Below are 23,979 nucleotides of genomic sequence, written 5' to 3'. Positions count from 1 at the left end.
AACATTATTGTCATATGCATAAAAAAGATCTCATTGGAAAGACCATCCGTAATGAGTTAAAACATAGGATTTTACACGTAGGAAATTTGAGAAATATCTTTCACAACTAGGACCGAAATAACACCGCGCAAAACTAGAAAATTTTATCGAGCACAGAAAGCTGCTGAGGCATGTAGGAATTAGCGCCAGGGGCCAGAGCATTGGCGCTAAAATTTTAGCCGTAGCGCCAGACGCCAGTATTGGCGCCAGGCGCTACAGCTAAAACCTGGCACCAGTCTCTGTTTGCTGGCACCATATTCTTCCAATAATGAGCCAGAAATATGCGTTCTAATTTCGACGAGTTTTTAGCATTGTTTGCTCGATCCTACTTCCTGATTGAGTTTTTCTCACTTTTTTGAAACCCATATGTGTTCTACATATGGACATAACCCTCTGGGAATTCATGCTCCATCTACCTGATTGAACGCTCTGAGCAACAAAGGGTACATCCGAGAATGTTGTATTCACCAAACCATGGAAGCGAGTTTTTCTAAACTCGCGGTGTCCCATCCACTCGCGCCAACCCTTCACGGTTAGGCTTCCGCGCGGTGCATACGGACAATTAACCATGGACCCTCTTTGACTAACCCATATCCCGAACTTTAGAGAACTAGAGCCATGGTTTGGTTGCAAACTCATTGCATCATATTGTGCCTACTTGATTAAATGTGCATTATTTGTTGTGCATATATTCTATGTTTTCTTAACCGTTTGTTTGACTTGTGTTGAGATTAAATAAATTAATGACTTAAAGAACTTCGCCTAATTAATTAATTAATTTGAGTCAATAAAGTCTAATGTTTTAATCAGAATTAACTTAGTACGACTTTAGGCATACCTCTGTTGATTAATAACACCGAAAACAGTCCCAGATTGAAGCGCCACCATTGGCGCCAAAGTCTGGACTGTAGCGCCACTCTGTGGAGTGTGGCGCCTGGCGACAGCTCTGTCGTCTGGCGCCAAGCTACACAGTGCGACGCCAGTCCTGTCGTTTTGCCGACAGTTCGGATTATGGGTCGAGTCATCACCTAGTGTCTAATTAACCAGTTTGCTAATTAATTCGATTAATTTTCGCTGTCAATAGTACTTGGTTGAGTCATTAATCGAGTTTAGGCACTAACTCCCATGGTCATGACACGAGTCTTAACATGCCACCTACACTCGCTAGTCTTTGCACACACACTTTGAGTACATATCACCATGACCATGCCTTAGGTTCATGCATGAGTCGGTTTTTTCTGTCATTTGAGTTGAGGGTACATTCTATTCCTAATTTTCCACATTCCTCCTCTACATCATTTTCCTTCACATTCTCTTCCATCTTTCTTCACTTCCTCCATCCATTGCATGTTGAATAAAGTTTGAGTCAAATAATTGATAATAAATATCCCCAAATTCCTTTTCCACAGTACTTGGTCGAGGAGAGAAGGGCGATAAATCAAGGACAACCTCTTTATTCAAGTTTCACTTTTCGATAAACCAATTCGTCAAAAGAGGAAGGCTAAGAAGATAATGGCGACACAAGAAGAAGTTAATGAGCTTAGGAACCAACTCGTTACCATGACTGAAACACTGAAGCTCCTCACACTTAAGGTCGATGATCCCGTGAAGCAACAACAAATGAACCTTATGCAAGAAAGCTTGAGCAAGCTATCTAGTGACTAGAAATTTCAGGGCATGAGTTCACAAGGGGTCTTGCTGGACAAGGAAATTCTTCCGCATAAGTTCAACGCCACTGACATCCCTAAATTCAAGGCGACAGATAACCCTTACTTTCATCTAAGAGCTTTTGAAACTATAATGAACATTAAGGGTATCGATAAGAAGGTTTTCCCCTCTCTGTTCCCACTATCTCTCGAGACAGTTTGCCAGCAACGGTTCTTTTCTCTCAAGAAAGAAAAAACCTCCACTTGGGAGTCCATATCAAACACTTTCATAGATAAATATAAGTGCAACATCCAAGACGAAACAGAATGTAGACAACTCGAGATGTTAAAACAAAAAGAAAACGAAGGGTTCACGTCTTTCTTCAATAAATGGAGGGAAACTTCCGCTAATATGGTCAAGGCTCCCACCGAAAAAGAATCTGTGAGGATGTTTATCAAGAATCTCCAAGGGAAGTATTCAAAGCACTTAAAGTACCAACACAACTTGAATACTCTCAAGGCTGTCTATAATATAGGCATTGACATTGAAGATGACCTTCTGAAAGATAATAGTGGGAGAGGAAAGAAGAACGACCATCCTTCTTCTTCCTCTCCCATTAATGAGGTACATGCCACGAACGCCTCTAAACCACGAATCTAAAGATCAAAAAGGGTGTTCAATCCACTTGGTATGAGTTATGAAACAGCTTTCGAGAAGTTACACCACAAAGGACTAGTCATGCCCATAGGGCCTATCAAAGATCCGGTTCCAAAAGCCAGGCCACCCAAGTGGGACCCTAATAAGCACTGCAAATATCACCAAGGAAAGGGTCACGACACTGAGGAGTGTTAGAAACTCAAAGAAGCTATTCAGGATCTGATCGATAACAATGAAACTTCCGAGATTCTAGCCATCGAAGATGACCAAGCATCCTTCGATCAATCACTTCTTATCACACCTGTAGGAGAGCCCATAATCTAGAAAACTTATATGACCTCTCTCGATGAGGTGGCCATGATTGGGGAGGATGAAAGTCTTTTCTTAGATATTACCAGGGAAGACTCGTTAAGTCTAAAAGAGGACGTTCGAAAATTGCAAGATGTCATTGCCATGCTCTTGAATGTGGTAGAAGGATTAGCAAATCGGGTAATGGCAATCGAACAAAATTTTCGCCAAGGGTTTAATGAAGAACTCAATGCTCCTAAGCCACCAGCAAAACGGACCATTGAAGGATACACACCAATAGGAACGACTTACAATGAAGCTTTTGACTGTCTACATGATCAAGGTCATATTCATTCTATTGGTCCCAGTCAAGACCCTCCATCTGAAAAACGTTTTCCCAATGAGGATCCAAATTCCTATTGTCGATACCATAAAGGTCATGGTCACACCACCGAAGTATGTCTCGCCCTCAAGGATCGTGTTCAAGACTTCATTGATTCAAATCTCCTTCATGTTCCTCCGCGCGACAAGAAGGCCAAGATCAGTAATAATAACAACAGTGGCTGTAAAGGGAAGAAGAACGATTTTCCTTCTTCTTCCGAAAACACCTACTCTAGTAATAGTGTTGGTACTTTCGACCTTAGTGAGATCCTAGCCATAGGTAATCGAAAGCAACCAAAAAGGGAATTTACCCCTATTGGAATTAGCTACGATGATGCTTTCGATCGACTCCATGCCAAGGGAATCATTACTCTTATTGGACCTCTTCAAGATCCCCCGCCTGGGAAGAGAGTACCTAGTTGGAATCCAAACGAACACTGCAAGTACCATCAAGGTAGGGGTCATGCTGCTGAGAATTGTTGGAAGCTAAAGGAGGATATCCAACATTTGATTGATCATAACAAGATTCCCATGCCTCCAGTTAACAAGAAGAGCGAGTGATGATAAAGGAAACAACACAAGAAAAGAGGCGAGCTTCAACGACAAGATTTTGTGACCTCTTTTTTCTATTTCTTTTTCATTTTTTTCCTTTCCCCAATAAGTCTAGCACAGGCACCTTTTTATTCTCCTTAGATTTATTTTGTAGGATCATTATTTATTTTCTTTTAATAAAATGAGAATTTATTTCCTTATATATGAACATTTCATTATATTGCATTCAAAAAAAAAAAAAAAATCCATGTCGAATGGAGCACAAGGTATACCGATGATTTGAGGCACTCCTTGTAGCCACATCATATCTCCTTTCACCTTTCAAATTTACAATCCTTTCTTCATAAACCACTTTGAGCCTCGTCTAACGATAAACCTTTCTTTTTTCAACCTACATCTACCTAACCTTGGGATGGGATAGTGTGTAACTTATGCAATTCTAAAAAAGGCTTGAGTGAATTAAAAAGATTAAAATAGCAAAAATAAATAAATAAAAGTGTACAAAAGGGCAAGTGTTCCAATGTCTTTGACATGAACATGTCTTTGATATGAACACGTCTCAAATTGCGTCTCTTATCGAGTGCTCGGTACCGTGCCTGAGAAACATGAATGCCAAGTGAGTGATAGACCGCATGATCGGGATTGCCCTATCTTATAAAAATGAAATAAATGCTAAGGCAAAAAAAAAAAGAGAACTAAAAAAGAGTAGAAACTCAAGCATTAAAATATAAAGATTCAAAAGCGAGGTTGCACACCTTGGGGGCTTATCTAGGGTCTTGAGCCTTTATCCCCTTCTTCTATAACCTTTAGCCTAACCACGTTACAACCCTTAAAAAGACCTTTTTGATACACACTTGTGCGAGGTTCTGTTAGAGCTAATTTCGGCCTGATTCCTAACGGATACGTAGACAACCTCACATCGAGGTGCGGCCGTAATAAACATGCATTCATATTCAAATTCACACACTTACACCATGATCATATCAAGGGATTTCATATGCTCATCCCTTTTCATTTAGAGCTAGACTTGGGGGCTTGATCCCTACATCATTAGCTTACCTAGCCTAAGAGTCACCACCATTTGACTCTTTTCAATATATTTTCCCACACACTTAGCCCTTGTGGCCTAGCTTTAGTGTCACTATCACACACATCACAGATACATGACTAAATATACTTCCCCTTAGGAACCCTTTGTCATGAAATCTTAACACAACGTTGAAGCATGTATTGTCATATCAAAATCACTTATCAATCATAATCATCATTGCATCACAAAGTATAAAGTGCTTAGCCTCCGTGCCTAAGTTACCTAAATACTTTCATTATCGAGTCAACTAGGATAGTTTAAGATGTTACAATCCTTGTACTGTGAGAGACAACGTTAACGGATTAAGCTTATTCAACATGCACCTTCAAAAACTTCGCTTTTTTTTCGCGTCTTTCTTTTTTGGGAGAAAGTCGGTACCCTCAAAAAAATGACGGAAATTTTTTGCTTTTTTGCATTTTCGAGTCGCACGATCACATTACAATGCACACACAAGTCATGTACACATTGAGTCATGTCGTGTCATATAACCTTGATTTGTGTCTAACACATGTGTCAAACACTTTGAGTCGAGTCATCCTCGAGTCAATCACAGCGAGTCAAGTTTATACCTTGAGTCATGTCAAATCAATGAGTCAAGCGACATTAAAACTTAGGTCAGCCCTAAAATAATTAAAGAGATTAGCAAAGTCCTATAGTTAAAGATAAATATAGGTGCATTCCAGCGGCAGCAAGAGCAGAATAGGGAAGACCCTACTCCAGCGCCAGACGAAAACATCTAGCGTCTGACAACAGATTTCAGCGCCTGGCGCTAGATCCTAGCGTCTAGCGACAGAGCCAAATCGTGGCGCCAGAGGCATTGCAACGGCAACAGAGCTCAACCACTCAGAGTAGTATATTTAAACCTCTTTCAGCAATTTCGGGTTCCTTGGTACGCCAGTTAGCCCCTATAAGCAATTTGACATGATCAAGTAGTCAGCTTGATCACAATCGCAATAGGTGATCGACCTTACGAAAGATTGTCTCACTTAGCTTAAAGCGCCTAAGCATTGGCTCATCGTAGAGACATCGACGTACTGGTTCCTAAATAACAGAGACACCGACATACTGGTTCATAAACAACAGAGGCACCGACATAATGGTTCACAAGCAGCAAACCGCCGACGTACTGGCATAGCGGAAGCAAAGTTCAAGCGAGCTTTAGAGATCGACAAGCGTTGGTCTTCGGAAATTTTTCTTCGGAATGTTATCGCAATAAACATTCAAGCTCTTTTGTTCAGAGACGCGTGGACAATCCTTTCAAGCTCTTTTGTTCAGAGACGCGTGGACAATCCTTTCAAGCTCTATTGTTCAGAGACGCGTGGACATATTAAAAAAAGAAGCTCTTTGTTCAGAGGTGCGTGAACATATCCAAAAAAAAAGAAGCTCTTTGTTCAGAGACAAGTGAACATCGAAACAGCAAGGTGGCGTTCCCTAGATTGTGGAGAGTTGTCACAAACAACTGAGGATTGTTTCAAGAGAAGCAATCTTCGATAGTATTCCCTTGGACGTGGAATATTATCAATGCGGATGGGGATTATTTCAAGAGAAGCAATCTTCGATAGTATTCCCTTGGACGTGTAATATTATCAATGCAGATGAGGATTGTTTCAAGAGAAGCAATCTTCGATGGTATTCCCTTGGACGTGGAATATTATCATAGCGAAGGAGGATCGTTGCAGGCGAAGTAGTCTTCTATATTGGAAGCAGTTACAGGTGTAGCAGTTTTCAAGCGGGATGACATTCTCTAGCTTGCAGGAGGTCATCAAAACAATCGGTTACTTGCAGAGACGTGTGCTCTACGGTGCAAGATACGCGTTTCTTAACTCTTTTATCTGTTTAACTAACGCTATTTTAGCAGGTATCGGCGTTACAAGAGTGATTTAGGATCGCAGAACGTTCTGAATCATTCTCTGTCCCTATCGATACTTTGACTTTCGTTTTCGAAACTTGCGTTTCCCAAAACTCAGTCAAAGTGGGGGCTTCTGTAGACACCCGTTTGTGTCTCCCCAAAACCAAACCCAGTGATATGTACCTTTCACGTCGAATCATAATCGAATGAAGCGAAAGTGTGGAAAGTCTAGTGTTGCGGATAGTTTTAATTTCTTTTCTCTTCTCTCTGTTTTTTTTGAAAACTTATTTTAAGAAAACAGCCGATCCAGTTTGGTTGGTCCATGATATGGGTCCAATAGTAGTGTAGTTGGATGGGGCTTGACAAGATCTTTCCAACGATATATTATAAGCCCAATTCCGATAATTATTGAGGAAGTTATGGCCAATTTACTAAACTGGGCCCGGTTTGAGCCTTATATGCGGCCCAATGATCTAGGGGAGGGCCTAATATAGATTTATCATTCCTAATGCAATTAGGAATGGTTTTAGTCTTCTATATTCTTGTAGAAGGTTCTTTTCATTCCTAAATCAATTAGCATTGATAAATTGACTTTTGTTGACTTTTCAGAGTTTTAATTAAAATTAAAGAGCATTTTTGAGGGAAATACAATTTTACCCTCCTGTACGGCAATTTTTATCTAATTTTAAGAAAACGCGTGATTTTCTGAAATCAGCGCCAAACGCCAGCTGTAGCGCCTGGCGCTACGCTTGGCGCTTGGCGCCAGCATTAGCGCCTGGCGCTAGTGTTGATATTTTGTTCAGTTTTTGTTGCGCCAGACTCTGTTTTGATATTTTATATTTTTGGCTGAATTCCTCTATAAATAACGTATTAGAAACTCCGTTTTCGATGACAAATATTCACCTACAACCAGTTTTCATTCTCATTCTCTTCTAATCATTCACCAACTCTCATCAAGAATTTCTTGATTCTCTCCCTCTTTCTAAGCCTAGCTTTTTACAAACACAATTCCTCATACATTAGCACTAGAAACACCTAGCCATATTCGAAGTTGCCTTCGCCCTAGACGTGAAAGGTTTAATTTCTTAGTGTTTGGTCCCAAATCTGTATTTCAATTATTTAATTTAATTGTTTTGTTTTATTATTTTCCTTGAAGTTACTAACGTGTGTATGTTGTTATTAGAAAGAGGTACGAGGCATCAAAGTAAGTGTTTTAATTTTTTTATTGATATCATGATGTAGAAATCATGCTTAGATTGTTATTATGACATTCCTAGTATCATGTCTAGGGTAACTTTAATATCAAATATGATTGTTACGATGCTTCCTATGTTCTTCCTAATATTTATGATTGTTAGTATCATGTCAGGGTTAAAGATTTGATTTTTATTGTTAGTGACATGCTAGGGTTTGTTATTAATCTTGTTAGTATCATGCCTAGGATCTTGCTATGCTTTAACATTATTATTATTATTATGATGATGATTATTATTATGATTATACTTTATGATTTTATGATTATAATTGTTATAATGATGATTATTTTTAATTATGATTGTTATAATTATTATTATGATTATAAGTTTATTATGATAATTATTATTGATTATTTATTATGTTGCTTATTTATTTTTATTGCTTGATCACGCCTTTTATGCATGTTTAAAGGGAATTTGTACTTGTAATCACGCTTAATGAGATAATTTAATAATCTTGTTTAGGGTTAATATGATTATAAATTCAAGTGATCGCCAATAATAGATTTATTTGTGCATTAATATTCAACCAACATAGATAAACATGTTTAGGGTTAACCTATTGATTGCATGTTAGTCAGAAAGCGCACATGAATACGATCAGAATAAAGTAGAGGCCTATTATTAGGGCAGGTTCAATCTCTTTTAGATTGGATTTGTACCTTCATCCCCGAACCCTTATTTGGTTCAAGACCTTATGGAGTTGACGATCTCTTGGATCATTAAGGGGTGAACGGTTTACAAGTTCCTAAAACTTGTTGGCGACTCTTTTGCTCTATCTTCTTCCCTTTTGGACGCCACCGTACTTTAGTGTATGATCACAGTGGGGTTCAAGCTAGGGGATTAACGCTTGAAATTATTCCCTACATTCATGCCTCCTTTTTTAGGGACAACTTGAACAGGGCTAACCCACTTATTATCGGAGATAAGGTAGATTATGCCCACTTCAAGAAGATTTTAAACATCCTTTTTCACAACTTCCTTCATGTTTGGATTGAGCCTTCTTTGGTGCTCAATCGAAGAAGCATGATCATCATCAAGTAAAATCTTATGCATGCAAATTCCGGGACTTATCCCCTTAATGTCATCAATTTTGTACCCAATGACATCTCTATACTCCATTAGAAAAACTTGGAGTTTCTTAAGAGAGATATCATCGAGCTTGGCATTGACAATAACGGGATAAGTCTCACTATTATCAAGAAAAGCATATTTAAGTAGAGGGGGAATGGGTTTAAGTTCAACCTTATGAGGAGGCATAGTCCTCTCCTCTTTTACCTCTACATTAAACACTTCCACTTTCATTTCATTATGGACTAAAGGTTGGTTGAGAAAAAGATCATACCCCCTTGTTTCTTCACCCTCCTCAACTAAGCGTCTCGTTAGGATGGCTTGTAAAGGATCTCCTTCAATCAAATTCTCTTGGGACTCTTCTAAGTCCCTTTCCAATGTGTCGACTCTATGAACTTCATCAAACAATGGCTTTTTCAATCTTTGTGAGAATGAAAATGAAATTTTCTCATCTCCCACATTCAATGTTAACCTTCTTTCTTTCATATCAATTACAACACCCGCGGTGTTCAAAAATGGTCTCCCCAAAATGAGGGGTGCCCTTGTGTCTTCTTCCATTTCCAGCACCACGAAATCACAAGGCACAAATACTCTCCCAACTTGAACCGGTACATCTTCAAGAATTCCCAAAGGTAGCCTAACTGTGCGGTCAGCCAATTTTAAGAACATTTTTGTTGGCTTCAAGTCTCCAACTTTCAAACTCTTTGCAAAAGAATAGGGCATCAAGCTCACACTTGCCCCAAGATCACACAAAGCGTCCATAGCTTCCAAATCTCCAATCTTCACTGGTATTGCGTAGCTAGCGGGGTCACCAAGCTTTTGAGGAAGCTTGTTTTGAATGATAGCACTCACCTTTTTAGGAAGGGAGATGGTTGCACTCTCCTCAAGCATACTCTAGTTGGATAGAATATCCTTTTAAAATTTTGCATAGGTAGGCATTTGTGACATAGCATGAAGACAACGGATATTCACTTGAAGTCCTCTCATGACTTCAGGAAAATTTGAAAACTTCTCACTCAACTTCTTCTCTACAATCCTATGAGGAAATGGAATGGGAGGCTTGTATACTTTCATAGGGGGCTTTTCTATTCTTTCCTTATCTCTCTTATTTTTCTTTTGTGACTCATTTCTCTCAACATCAACTATTTCATTTTCAAACCCATTCTCACTTCTCACCACAACTCCCTCATCTCTCTTTTGTGGCACACCTTCACTCATGACCGGCCCTTCATAACCTCCCCCTGATCTCAAAGTAATGGCCTTAGCTTGCTCCTTTGGGTTCACTACCATATTGAGCTTGGGAAGTGACCACTAGGATTGGAGGATGAACTTCCAAATTGTTGCGTAGATTGAGCCAATTGATTCTCAATTATCTTGTTGTGTGCTTGAAGTTGTTGGATGTTCGCCTTCATTTCCACATTGCTTCTTCCTTGTTTTGTAATGAAAGTCTCAAGTGCGGCTTCAAGGCTAGACTTTTGAGGAGGTGGAGGAGGAGGAGCAGGTTGGTTATATTGATGTCTTTGTTGGTTTTTGTCCCTTTGATTAGGGTGACTATATGGAGCTTGTTGGTTTTGTGAATGGGGTTGGTTGTATTGGTTTTGAAGGGGGCCTTGGTTTTGTTGCTTCCACCCGGTGTTTTGTTGAGTTTTCCAACTTTGATTGTAGGGTTAGGAATATTGATCATTTCTTTGCCCAACGGCCTCCGCTTGTTCTTGGTTAGTTGAGTAACAATAGGAGGCCAAGTGATCATTTTTTCCACAAGTCTCAAAAGATATGACTTGTGATGAAAAGCTTGGAGATGTAAGGGTGGCTTGATCTAGATTGTGAGCTAGCATATTAAAATTTGATGCAATAAGGTCTATTTCACTAAGATCGTGGATTCCGCCCTTCTTTGCTTGAGGTTGCCTTCTATCACCTCCATATGCGTAGTGCTTTATTACTTCTTCAATCATCTTGGATGCATCATCTACCAATAGCATTTTAAGGCTACCACCTGCTCCGCAATCAAGGTTTTCCCTTGAAGTAGGAGTAAGACCATCATAGAAGCTTTGAACAATAACCCATGATGTGAAACCATGGTGTGGGCATTTTCTAGTGTAGTCCTTGAAACGCTTTCAAGCTTCACTTAACGTTTAATCAATCTCTTAGTTGAAATTGGTGATTTTTAGTTTGACGGTCTTTTCAGGGGGACAATACTTTCCAAGAAAGCTTTAGTGATTTCATCCTAAGTGGTCAATGATCCCTCTTCTACCGTTCTCAACCAATGCTTTGCTTTGTCACGGAGGGAGAATTGAAACATGTGCATACGGATGAATTCTTCCATAATGTTGTTTTGCTTGATGGTTGTGCACAACTCGAGAAAGTTGTCCAAATGAGCAAAAGGAAATTCATAAGAACTACCACCAAATTGATCACTTTGGATCATACGGATGATTTGAGGTGAAAGCTCTAAATTATTTGCATTCGTAGTTGGGAGACGTATATATGCCACTCCGTAGTTGGAATGCGTTGGGGTGGTCATAATCTCAAAGCAACAGTTGAGGAGGATGAAGATCAATACCACCTATGTTATCTTCTTTGTTGCTCCCAAGAACCTCTTCCGAGTCGGAATCCGAATAGACAATGGAGAATTCAGGAGTACCTTGCAAGAGTCTCCTTACGTTCCTTAAGGTCTTGTTCAACTCTAAATCCACGGGAATAAGCGGTGATTGCTTACTCTTTCGTGTCATGCAAAGTCAAACAAAGCTAAGAAAACGTTACAAATTACTATCACAAGTAAAAAACACAATTAAGTAAAAATAAATAAGAAAAATTATGATACAAATATACACACTTAGACTCATTCAACAATAATACATTCAATGTGACTTTGCCTCCCCAGCAACAGCGCAAAAATTTGATAGGCCGTTGTCGAGCCTACCAAAGATAAAAGTCCTATCTTGGTCTCACTAGCTAATAGCAAGGGTAAGAAAGGGTCGACCCCAAGAGAGGCGTTGAATCAACCACCGAGATACTACCGTTTAAATAAGCTAAATGAAGTCAATATTGGGTTGGTTTTACGTAACATGTACTAAATAAAATCAACTAAGACTAAGGGGAGATTAACAATATTTAGAGGATTCTATGGGTCGGGAAATACCACTCAACTTCATCACAAATCACAAAAAGCGTGTAGCAAACAATGGTAAATTAAGGGGATAACATAGGGGAGGTCATCTAAAGCACCCAACTACACTCTCAAGCTAGAGGGATTACTTGAATCATGAATATAACCTACTCTCGTGGTTACAAAGCACAAAACAAGTATTAAAGCATAATCACGATGACAAAAACATTCCCTTGACTGAAAATTCCTATTCCCATGGCATTTCAAGTCAATTAAGCATAAGGGAGCTAACTCAAGTTCATCTCTTGATCCTTCGTTGAGAAAGCTTGGATAATAGTTCTAGCAATGGCCATATACAAGAACTAAGCAATTAAACCAATTAAGCTCAACTAATTAACACCCAACAATTACCAAATTAACACATGCAACAAGAAATTAGTGACTACATTGAGGGTTACCCAAACCCTAGAAAATAAGACTACTTACAATCCATGGAGATTAAAGCAATTAAGGTTTTCAAGCTACTCATGAACAAGATTCAAACTAAAGATTAAGATAACTAACAATCTAAGCATACAGGAATTAAGCAAAATAATTAACAATCAAAGCAATTAAAATGGAAGAGAAGAGTAAGAAAAGTTACTAGAAGCTTCAACTTTGAATAACAATGGTGGAACTTGTCTTCTAGAATGATTGAGATTGAAATTTCCAAGATAATAATTAAAATCTAACTAAAAATTTGAGAATATTTGTGTTTCTAAGATTACAAACTAAAAGAGAGCTCTACAAACTTAGATGCCCGTACAAAAGAGCTAAGAAGAGTATTTATATGACCCCTAAATAAAAAGGATGGAGAAAACAAGAGTCAGGATCGTCTGTAGTTCAGCACGGGCGTGCTAGGCTCGGCACCGACGTGTAGCTTTGCAATGCAAGTCAGAAGCCCATATTTGGCCTGAGAAAGATGCACGGAGGTGCAGCCTTAAGCATGGTTGTGCTTGGGGTCGTGCATGGACGTGTTGCACTCTTGCACGTCCTTGTGGGCTCTGGCAGAAAGTTGGTGCTTGCTGAAACACCCCTGCAGGGACATGCAGGATGTGGCATGACCGTGTAGGGTATCTTAGGCCCTTTTCTTCAGTTTTTCTCTTTTGTCTCGGCTTCTAACCTCGATCTATCATCCATATGCTCTAAAATGGTTGTCTTTGGACCTAAGAACTCAACAAAAACACTAACAACTCGTGAAACAAAGGATACGAACAAAAATTCACGATAATAGAGTGAACCAAAACACCAATTTGTCAAGTAAACAAGGTTCAAAATCGCCCTAAAACCATATTGAATAACAAGTTATCAAAATTATTCCTGCAATATCAAGTGCACACAAACAAAAATTCAAGTTGCTCCAAACTTATATTAGGCTAAATTTGTTGAATGTTAATGCAACATGTAATTCTAAATATCGTTATATCACTAGTAGAAAAAATCAATTGGGAAGCCCCAAATAGGAAGCGGTTATTGAATTCTGCTTCCAAAAACCCATAAAAACCCGCCAAAAAAAAGTGGAACACACAAATAGGAAGCGGTTTATGAGTGAACCGCTTTCAAATATTGTAATTGAAAGCGTTTTAAATTGTAAACCGCTTTCAAATATTGTAATTGAAAGCGTTTTAAATTGTAAACCGCTCCCCATTTAATAAATATAGTACAGCTAGTAGCCGCCCCTTATGATTTAATTCTCTTTCCTGTCCCTTCATTTTCTTGTTCTCTCTCTTTCTCTCTCCTCTCCTTCTCTCGGTGCTTTCTTTCTCCTTCTCTTTCCTCTTCTACGATCTCCTTCTCTTTCCTCTTCTTCGATCTTCTGCTCTTTCCTCTTCTTCGATCTCCTTCTATATTCTCTTTCCTCTTCTTTTCCTCTTTCAAACCACCACAAACGTTGACCACCGCTCTTCTTTCTCACGTCTGCTTTCTCACGACTCCCTTTCTTTTTTTCTCTTCTTTCTCTTTCTTCTATTTTACGAAGTTCTGTGGAATTTGACGACCATGGAATTCTTGGTTTTTAATTTTTAAAACAAAGTACAGGTTTTTAGGTCAAATTCGACCATAAAAAAATCTAGATCTAGAGTTTTTATAGTCGAATTTGATCCTTAAAACCCAAATTTCAAGCCAATTTCAAGGTTTTGGTGGAATTCAAGGTATGTTCCCTTTTTCTATCTTTTATTTTGTTATTTAAGTTTTTTTATTTATTTTATGGTGATGAATGGTTGTATTGGCTTGTTTCTGGCCGATTTGGTTTTGTGGGGGTTTTGGTGGGGGTCGTGGTGGGTGAGGTGGGTTTATTTTTGTTTTTAAAGGTAGGTTTAAGGTGGTTGGTAGTGATGGTGATTTGGGATAGGGGGTTGGGATTTGGTTTTGGTGGGTGGTGAGGTGGGTTACGGGTTTATGAGTGTTGGTGGTGAGGTGGGTTACGGGTTAATGGGTGTTGGTGGTGAGGTGGGCTAGTGTAGGGAATAATTTCAAGCCTTTAAATCCCACTAGCTTGAACCCCACTGTGATCATACACTAAAGTACGGTGGCGTCCAAAAGGGAAGAAGATAGAGTAAAAGAGTCGCCAACAAGTTTTTAAGGAACTTGTAAACCGTTCATAGGATGAAGGTTACACCCCTTAACGATCCAAGAGATCGTCAACTCCATAAGGTCATGAACCAAATAAGGGTTCGGGGATGATGGTACAAATTTAACCTAAAAGAGATTGAATCTGCCCTAATAATAGGCCTCTACTTTATTCTGATCGTATTCATGTGCGCTTTTTGATTAACATGCAATCATTAGGATTAACCCTTAACCTGTTTAATCTATGTTGGTTGATCATTAATGCACAAATAAATTATTATTGGCGATCACTTGAATTATAATCACAATAACCCTAAACAAGATTATTAATTATCTTATTAAGCGTGATTACAAGTACAAATTCCCTTTAAACATGCAATAAAAGGTGATCAAGCAATAAATAATAAGCATCAAGCAACATAATAATAATCATCATAAAATTATAATCATAATCAAAACGATAATAATCATAAATAAAATAATCATTATCAAAATAATAATAATAATAATAATAATAATAATAATAATAATAATAATAATAATAATAATAATAATAATAATAATAATAATAATAATAATAATAATAATAATAATAATAATATTCATAATCATCATAAATTATAACAATTATAATCATAATCATGTTCATGTTAATATTAAAGCATAATAAAAATAGCAAGATCCTAGGCATGATACTAACAAGATTAATAAGAAGCCCTAGCATGTCACTAAACAATAAAAATCAAATCTTTAACCCTAACATGATACTAACAATCATAAATATTAGGAAGAGAATAAAAGGCATCATAGCAATCATATTTAATATTAAAAATACCCTAGACATGATACTAGGAATATCATAATAACAATAATAAACATGATGTCTACATCATAACATCAATAAAACCAATTAAAGTACTTACTTTGATGCCTCGTACCTCTTTCTAATAACAAAATACACACGTTAGTAACTTCAAGGAAAAATAATAATCAAAGCAATTAAATTAAATAATTGAAAGAGAGATTTGGGACCAAACCCTCAGAAATTAAAACCTTTCACGTCTAGGGCGAAGGCGACTTCGAATATGGCTAGTTGTTTCTAGATCTTGTGAATGCGGAATTTTGTATAAAAACAAGGTTTAGAAAGAATTGAATGTATTAAAGAATGCTAATTAAAACTTGTGAATGAGGAGAATTGGTGAATGATAGATGTCAATGATGATTGATGATGATTCGTGATGATTGGTGAATGAAAACGGAGTTTTTAATACGATATTTATAGAGAAAATCAGGTAAAAAAGATAAATTAACAAAACAGAGTCTGACGCCCAGGAAACAGAGCTGGCGCCAACCCTGGCTAGCTGGCGCCAGGCACCAATGGCTAGCGCCAGGCGCCAAGGCCTGGGGTTGGACGCCAAGCTTGATTTCAACGCGTTTTCGAAAATCTGATAAATTTCCCATACTGGAGGATAAAATAATATAATTTCTTCGAAAATGCTATTTGATTTTGATTAAAACTCTGAAAAGTCAACAAAGTCAACTTATCAATGCCAATTGAATTAGGAATGAAAAGAACCTTCTAGAAGATTCTAGAAGACTAAATCCATTCCTAATTGCATTAGGAATGATAAATCATATTAGGCCCTCCCCAAGATCATTGGGCCGCATATAAAGCTCAAACCGGGCCCAGTTTAGTAAATTGGTCATAACTTCCTCAATATTCATCGGAATTGGGCTTATAATATATCGTTGGAAAGGTCTTTGCAAGCCCCATCCAACTACACCACTATTGGACCCATATCATGGACCAACCAAACTGGATTGGCTGTTTTCTTAAAATAAAGTTTTCAAAAACAGAGAGAAAAGAAAAGAAATAAAAACTTTCCGCAACACTAGACCTTTCCACATTTTCGTTTCATTCGATTGTGATTCGACGTGAAATGTACTCATCACTGGGTTTGGTTTTGGGGAGACACAAATGGGTGTCTACAGTTAGGATCTGGTGGAAAATGCTGGTGCGCGTGGATGGTGGTGGTGCTGGCTGGTGGTGTGCTGGTGTGCGTGGATGGTGGTGCTGGTGCTTGTGGCTAGTGGTGGAACAAGAGCAGCACATGTTTTGCTATTTTATTTTATTTATTTAATCAATTATTTTGTTAATTTTTTTTGTTGTAAGTCAGAAATGCAGCATATGATTTGCTATTTTATTTTATATTTTTTATCAATTTTTTTATTATTTTATTTTTTTTGTTGTAAATCAGAAATTGTAAAATTACAAGATTAATTAATGAAAATAATTATGTTAGTACATATGTTGTGCTTGTGTATCAATTTGACTGGAAAAAAAAAAAAAAAAAAAAAAAAAAAAACCAAAAATTTTATTTTTTTTAAAAAAAAATTTAGGCATAATGGGAAGCATTTTGGCGCCAAAACCGCTTCCCTTTCACTACAAATGGGAAGCATTTTGAACCGCTTCCCATTTAAAAGGCCAATAGGAATTCCTCCAAGCGCATACGGTTCAAAACCGACCGTTTCCAATTAGGGGGTTCTAACCGCTTCCCATTTACTTTTTTGTACTACTATGATTACTTCAATTAACAACAAGATTTATTAAAATAATCCTAAACCGGTTGTCCAAATTATTTTATAAGGCGTTATCTTCAATTACTATTCCCTTTAAACATGCAATATGTTGATCAATAATAAAAAATAGAATCAACATTAACATTGGAAGCAGTTTAACCATAATAACGATTAAAACTTTGATTGCGTTTTTTTTTTAGAATCTTTGATTGCGTTTGTTGCAACTATAAAACCATAAACATGTTATGTAACTTCAAAGAATACTAAATCAAATTGAAATTAAATTAAATTAAAGTAGAGTTGATGACATGATCCAAACCCTTATTCGTTTCTACCTTTCAAGCCTTCATTTAAGTATAGTACTTTGAGTGTTGTATGGACTCCTTGGAGTGCTTAGGGAAGAAATGGTAAAATAATAATAATTAGGAGAATAGGTTTAAGGATTAGAATGTGAAAGAGAGAAATGAGAATGTGTGTTGATGCCCCGAAACAGTGAAACCAACCTCGTATTCATAAAGGAAATGCAAGGGGTGAGGTACGAAACCCTAGAAAAGAAGCGCCATAAAAGAATAAATAGGTTTGGCACAGCAAAATAGTCGTAGCACAATACCGCTGAAAAGGCACGGTAAGAAATTCTATCTGTTTCAAATTCAAAACTGCGTCATTGGGTCAAGGAAAAAGAATTTTCGTGGCACTGTATTATCCGCCGTAACACGCTACTTTTACCGTGGCGCGGTAATTTCCAATTTTATGGGTTTTTAAAAATTTGATGACCTTTATTTGTACTCGGAATAAGACTTATAATATATCGTTGAAAGATATTCAAGTCTACTTTACAAGCCATTTAAAATAAGGTAAAAAATCTTTTGTTTGGTTTCTTTATGTCCAACACTACGCGGAATCAAAACCCGACCCCAAGACCTACACATAAACAAATGTAACTAAACAAGCATATTAACTAATGACATAATTAATTACATAATTAATATAGAGAGAGATAGACGATTTCCCATCTAAGCTTGCTTCGCTCCTTAAAGAGCTCGTACTTGAAAGCTACTCGAGTTTCGCAAATGCGAGAACCTCCTACGTACGAAGTCCACCCACAAGCACGACCAATACAATCCCTACCCCGGAGCTTAGTCGGGGCTAGACCAAAAGAACTTAGAGTATTAAGAACAAAAGTGTTCCCACTTTTGGTGATCCTTTTAAGCTCACAACTCAAAGTGATTTTCTCAAATCCCAAACCTTGGTATTTTAGAGATAATTCTATGAACATTCCTTTCTCCCATTAATGTGGGAGAGTTGGTAAAATTCCCTTTTTCTATTTTAATTTAAATCAAAAGTCAAAAGAAAAAGGCAAAGCGATCAAGAATCAACAAGTAGCACGGTAAGAGAGAAGGAGTAGGTGAGGACCACCAAGGGGAGGGGATCATTTCCTTCCTCCCCAAGCATACTCACAAACCGCCTCACCAAAATGCTCTGCCTTACCAAGGCTGCCTCGGCGGCGGCTGCGACTTGGCCCCCATGGTTGGGCCTACCAGCTTGGTGCATGCCTGCTGCCTCAGCCTAACACGTTCCGCATGCTTGCGTGCTACAGGGTGCAAGATGTTGCGCGTATCGCTAGCAACAGCTAGCAAGGCCTAGAATGTTGCTGGCGTGCTAGCACTACTAGCAATGATGACATGCTAGCATGCTATGCCCCGCACCAGTCAGCGCTGCTAATAGCCTCGGCTTGGTGCGGCGCCCATGCTAGCAGCCATGCCCCTAGCACTCGGTTTTCTTGGGGCATTCCGATGCTAGGGGTATATACTACTCGTTGATTGCTTGATTTTACTGTCGCGTTGTTTCTCAAATCCGACTCGACTTGAGACGCTCGGTTTCATGCTCCTAGCTCAATATCCGACGTCTTTGCTCATAACACTCTATTGACTCAGTAATTCCTTTTAGACTAATTTGTCGTCACAGATCGTTTACTTGATTGGGTGTGACCCGTAGGGTTAAGTTAAGATTAAGCTACAATATTAATTACAATATACATTAATATTACTGATCGAAAGCGGCCTCCAGCTAGGCATTCCAATCGCTTGACCTTACTTAATAATCAGCTTTCTAATAATTATGAAGCCTCTATCAAAATAATACAATTATTCGAAGGACATCATTCCTATCCATCTCCCACTTGTCATTTCAGAAAAGTGCGATTTTAGTATATAGCCTATTTCATATGTCACTTAATGACTCTTCATGAACTGTAAGGTAATATTATTCGTCATCCTATTATTACGTCCATAAGTGTTTCTTGATATTTGAGTCTGACTTTTAATAAGCAGATGTTTTCTAAATTCATCTGAGGACGGCCATGCATTTTCACAATCTCACTCATCGAGAGACCTTGTAAACAACAAAGACATGTTCCCTATTTATTTAATAGGGGTGATTCCCTATCCTGTAATGTAAGCTTCTCTTACTAAGAGGACCTAGCCACCCGAGTGTTGCCGTTATAATCACCATGTACGGCAGACGTTTGACTGACATCAAAACAGACTAGTACTTAAACAAGAGAACTTGCAATACTCAAGGTCGACGAAAAAGGTTCTGATAGCCATAATGAGTACTTAATATGATTTTCAATCTCTTAAAGTATTCTCATGGGTCGATCCAGTATGGTTCTAAACCAATACCTGTGCAAATGATTTATGACAATCATGTCCTCGTAGAACAAGAAACGGTGCTATAAATCATACAACACACTAATCTAAAGTGGTCATTAATCGTCCAACATTTAAATGACCTTGATTAGATTTAATTTTCGATTATAATATTCAACGTTCACTTAATAGGTGTTTCTTTATCCAAGATATGGTCTTGATACCCTATTTTGAATTTCTTGGATCAAAAAAACCTTCAGGCTGTGTCATGTACACATTTTATCAAAAATTCCATTTAGGATCGCGGTTTTAACATCCATCTTCCATATTTTGTAATCGTAATAATCATCAATTGCTAGGATAATGCAGATGGACTTAAGTATTGCAAGTTGAGAAAAGGTTTCATCATAATCAACGCCATGAAATTACCTGTAAGTTTTTTCTACCAGTCTAGCTTTGAATAGAAATACATTTCCATCTTTGTCGGTTTCAACTTAAAAATCCATTTGCAACTGATAGGTGTGTAACCTTCGGGCAAATCAACCAAGTCCCATACTTGATTTCAAGCATGGAGTTCATCTCATATTTCATGGCTTCTTTCCATTTAGCAGAGTCGGGGTAAATCATATCTTGCTTGTAGATTGCCGGCTCATCTCCATCCATGACAAGGATGTCTTGATTCTCGGTTAATACAACACCGAGATATCTATATGGTTGAGGCCTTGGACATTGTGACCTACGTAGAGTAATGGACTGAGCATTTGCATTTTACATTTGACTTTGCACAGTTTGATCAATGTCAAAAGATGTTGTTTGAGCATTTTGGTTGTCAATTTGACTTTATTACTCGTCCTCTCGAACTTCATCAAGTTCGATATTCCTCCGACTTGTCACTTTGGAAAGATGTTTTTTTTCCAAAAAGACACCATTGCGAGCAACAAACACTTTTTTCTCAGATTTGTTTAGTTTCTTTTGGATATCCCACAAAGAAACACTTGTCAGATTTAGGGTAGAGTTTGTCAGAAATGAATCTTTTGACATATGCTTCACAACCCCAAATCTTGAGAAAAGACAACCTTGGAGGTTTCTTCGTCCATAATTTATACGGAGTCTTTTTGACAGCTTTTAACGGAGCACGATTTAGTGTTAGTTCTGCGTTTAGAAGTGCATGTCCCCAGATTGAGATAAGAAGATCACTAAGACCCATTGTTGATCGTACCATATCTAGCAAGGTTCAGTTTCTTCTTTCAAATACTCCGTTCCATTGTGAAGTTCCTGCAGGTGTCAATTCTAAAAGAATACCATGCTCTTTCAAGTGGTCATCGAATTCATGGCTCAAATATTCACCACCTATATCCGATCAAAGGGCTTTGATTTTCTTGCCTAGCTGGTTTTCAACTTTACTCTAAAACTCTTTAAATTTCTCAAATGATTTTGATTTGTTCGACATAAGGACGACATATCCATATCTACTATAGTCGTCCGTGAAGGTGATGAAATATCGATAACCATTCCTCGCGGGTGTGCTCATTGGTCTGCATACATCATTGTGCATTAGTCCCAATGAGTCACCTGCCCTTTCTTCCAACTTGGAGAATGGATGCCTTATCATCTTTCCTAATAAGCATCCTTCGTAATTCTCAAATGATTGTAAATCAAATGAGTCAAGGATACCTTCGTGAAGAAGTTTCTTGATGCGCTTGATGTAGTTAATGTGGTCAAGAAGACAATGCCAAAAGTATATCTGATTTGGCTCAACGATCTTAGGTCTTTTGGTAGTATCATTAACATTATAAACATATTTGTCTAAAGAAACCACATAAAGACCATTTTCAGAATGTGCGGTACCATAAAAAAAACATTATCGAGAAAAAATGAACATGTATTGTCATTTACTCGAAATTTAAATCCTTTGGTGTCCAACAACGAAATTAAAATGATGTTTTTTGTAACTTTCGGAACATGATAACAGTTTTCAAGTTCTAGAACTAGCCCGGAGGGCAAAGACAAACTGAGAGTTCCCACGGATACGGCTGCAATTCTGGCTCCTTTGCCGACCCGGAGTTCAACATCTCCCTTCTTTAGCCTTCTAGTTTTCCTTAGTCCTTGAGAATTGGAACAAAGGTGTGAGCCACATCCGGTATCTAATACACATGATGTTGTCATAGCGAAGTTTAAGTCTATAACAAAAGTACCTGATTAAGAAGCAACGGTTTCGTTCTTATTATCTTCCTTGAATTTGAGGCAATATCTCTTCCAATGTCTTTTCTTCTTGCAATAGAAACATTCGAAATTTGATTTAGAAGAGGTACCTTCTTGTACTTATGGTCCTTGGTAGCTTTTGACTTAGGTGGAAAGGTCTTCTTACCCTTACCCATAAATCCTTTCTTCTTCTTGCCCGAGAGCTTGAACGACTTGCCCTTCTTGACCATAAGAATATCATGTTTCCCGCCGCCTTGCGCTCATCCTTGAGCGTTTACTCGGCTTGCTTTAACAAACTATGAAGCTCGGTGAGGGTTTTCTCCATGTTGTGCATGTTGTAGTTCATCTTAAACTGATCATAGCCTTTGTGTAGGGAATGGAGAATGATGTCTATTGTCATTTCATTCGAATACCCTGCATCAAGACTTTCCATATTCACAAATAAATTGATCATTTTGAGTACATATGGGCTGAGTGGCTCTTCTTTCTTAAGCTTGCTCTCAAGGATCTGCCTGTGGATTTCGAACCTTTTAGTTTGGGCTATTCTTGGAACATATTCTAAAGTTCATAAATGATCTCAAAATTTGTATCCTAGTCAAAGAAAGTCTTTTGAAGGTCGGGAGACATTATGGCCAACATGATGCATTTGACATCCCGATTGGTAGTTTATCATCGGTTTAGGGCAGCCTGAGTGACTTCCTCATTGGGAGACTCGGGCATTTCCTCATTGGGAGTCTCAGGCATTTCCTCAACAAGGACGTATTCCATTTGCTCTTTCATGAGAACTATATGCAAGTTCCTTTGCCAATCAAGAAAAATTGGCCCACTCAGTTTCTCCTTGTCGAGAATTGAGCGTTACGGATTTTGGTTGTTTGAGTTTTTCGCAGACATGTTTCTACAATCGAAAGAATTTAAAATGAAAAATCATTCATGAAACAATAAGTTTGAATTTTAAATCATTCCTGTAATTTTCAAACTTATTAAGTGTTTTATCCGCACATTAAATTTGTCCCCATTTGGCGAGAATAAAACGATTTCAAGATCCAAAGAATCAATATGAGTGATTAAGCATGCTTTGGCTTGTCTTAACACTTATTATTCTAAGGTAATCAACTCCTTGCTAATAGCTCTAAGCTATTCTTTGTTCGATAATACGTCGCGTCTAATGCTTTATGATATTTATCTCCATCGCCACGACATCTAAGGACTCCTTACTGATATAGTTTAGTTTAACCAAAATCAAAATGTATACCCGGTATACCTTACGTCCCTAGGTTAATAGTGATGCCTTGCTTTGGCATAGCCCATTACAACTCTCATTAGTTCGGTAAGTTTTATTTTGTAATGACAAAATTGACTCAATATTGTAGGGACCTAGGGTTTCTATGTTGGCTGATTTAAGTGAACTTAGTTAAATCATTGCAACATTTGAAATCCTAAACATGCATCTAACATATCATTCATATATAATTTAAACATAAATATATATCGAAAACATAAGTAAAAGATGCATTTGGCAACTAGCATGACTCCTTGAGTCTTTAAGGGTCTTCATTGCAACTTTAAGGCTTCGTCTTCAAGACATCGCCATCATTTATGAAACTACTAGTAACTATGACTAGGATTAATCTAAATACTAATTAAGGTACAAAAATACGCAACGGTTTGCAGACCGTATTTAGATTTACAAAAATAAAAAACGGATCGCAGTACATATTTTCTATCCTAATTGGACCTTAGTTGCCATTTTATAAAACCTGTGAGAGAATATACATTCCATTCATCCATTCACTATATGTGAACTGCCCATGCATTTTACAATTAAAAACAAGTAACTATAGACACCTAATTGTGTCTCCCCAAAACCAAACCCAGTGATGCACTAGTAGAAAAAACTAAATGGCAAGCGGTCCATACCCCCAAGTGGCAAGCGGTTTTGAACAGCATGGGGTTAGGGGGCTTGCCATTAGCCTTTTAAATGGCAAGTGGTTCAAAACTGCTTGCCA

The 23,979-nt window shown here is 37.9% G+C and overlaps 1 protein-coding gene and 1 non-coding gene across 2 annotated transcripts; one reads left to right on the top strand and one right to left on the bottom strand.

Moving 5' to 3' along the window:
• Nucleotides 1-8,716: 8,716 nt before the first annotated feature.
• Nucleotides 8,717-9,721, bottom strand: LOC145640283 (uncharacterized). The gene has a single exon (XM_081691583.1). It carries the CDS (start codon nt 9,719-9,721, stop codon nt 8,717-8,719), a length of 1,005 nt encoding a protein of 334 aa, XP_081547709.1.
• Nucleotides 9,722-10,900: 1,179 nt separating this feature from the next.
• LOC145641305 (small nucleolar RNA R71) lies at nt 10,901-11,009 on the top strand. The gene has a single exon (XR_014115349.1). It is a non-coding gene; the product is annotated as a small nucleolar RNA R71 (small nucleolar RNA).
• Nucleotides 11,010-23,979: the final 12,970 nt, after the last annotated feature.

This window comes from Chenopodium album, chromosome 7, assembly GCF_948465745.1.
Source record: "Chenopodium album chromosome 7, dcCheAlbu1.1, whole genome shotgun sequence".
Taxonomy (NCBI): Eukaryota; Viridiplantae; Streptophyta; class Magnoliopsida; order Caryophyllales; family Amaranthaceae; genus Chenopodium; species Chenopodium album.
Note: the sequence above shows the minus strand (reverse complement) of the source record. Positions and strands in the feature narration are given on the sequence as shown.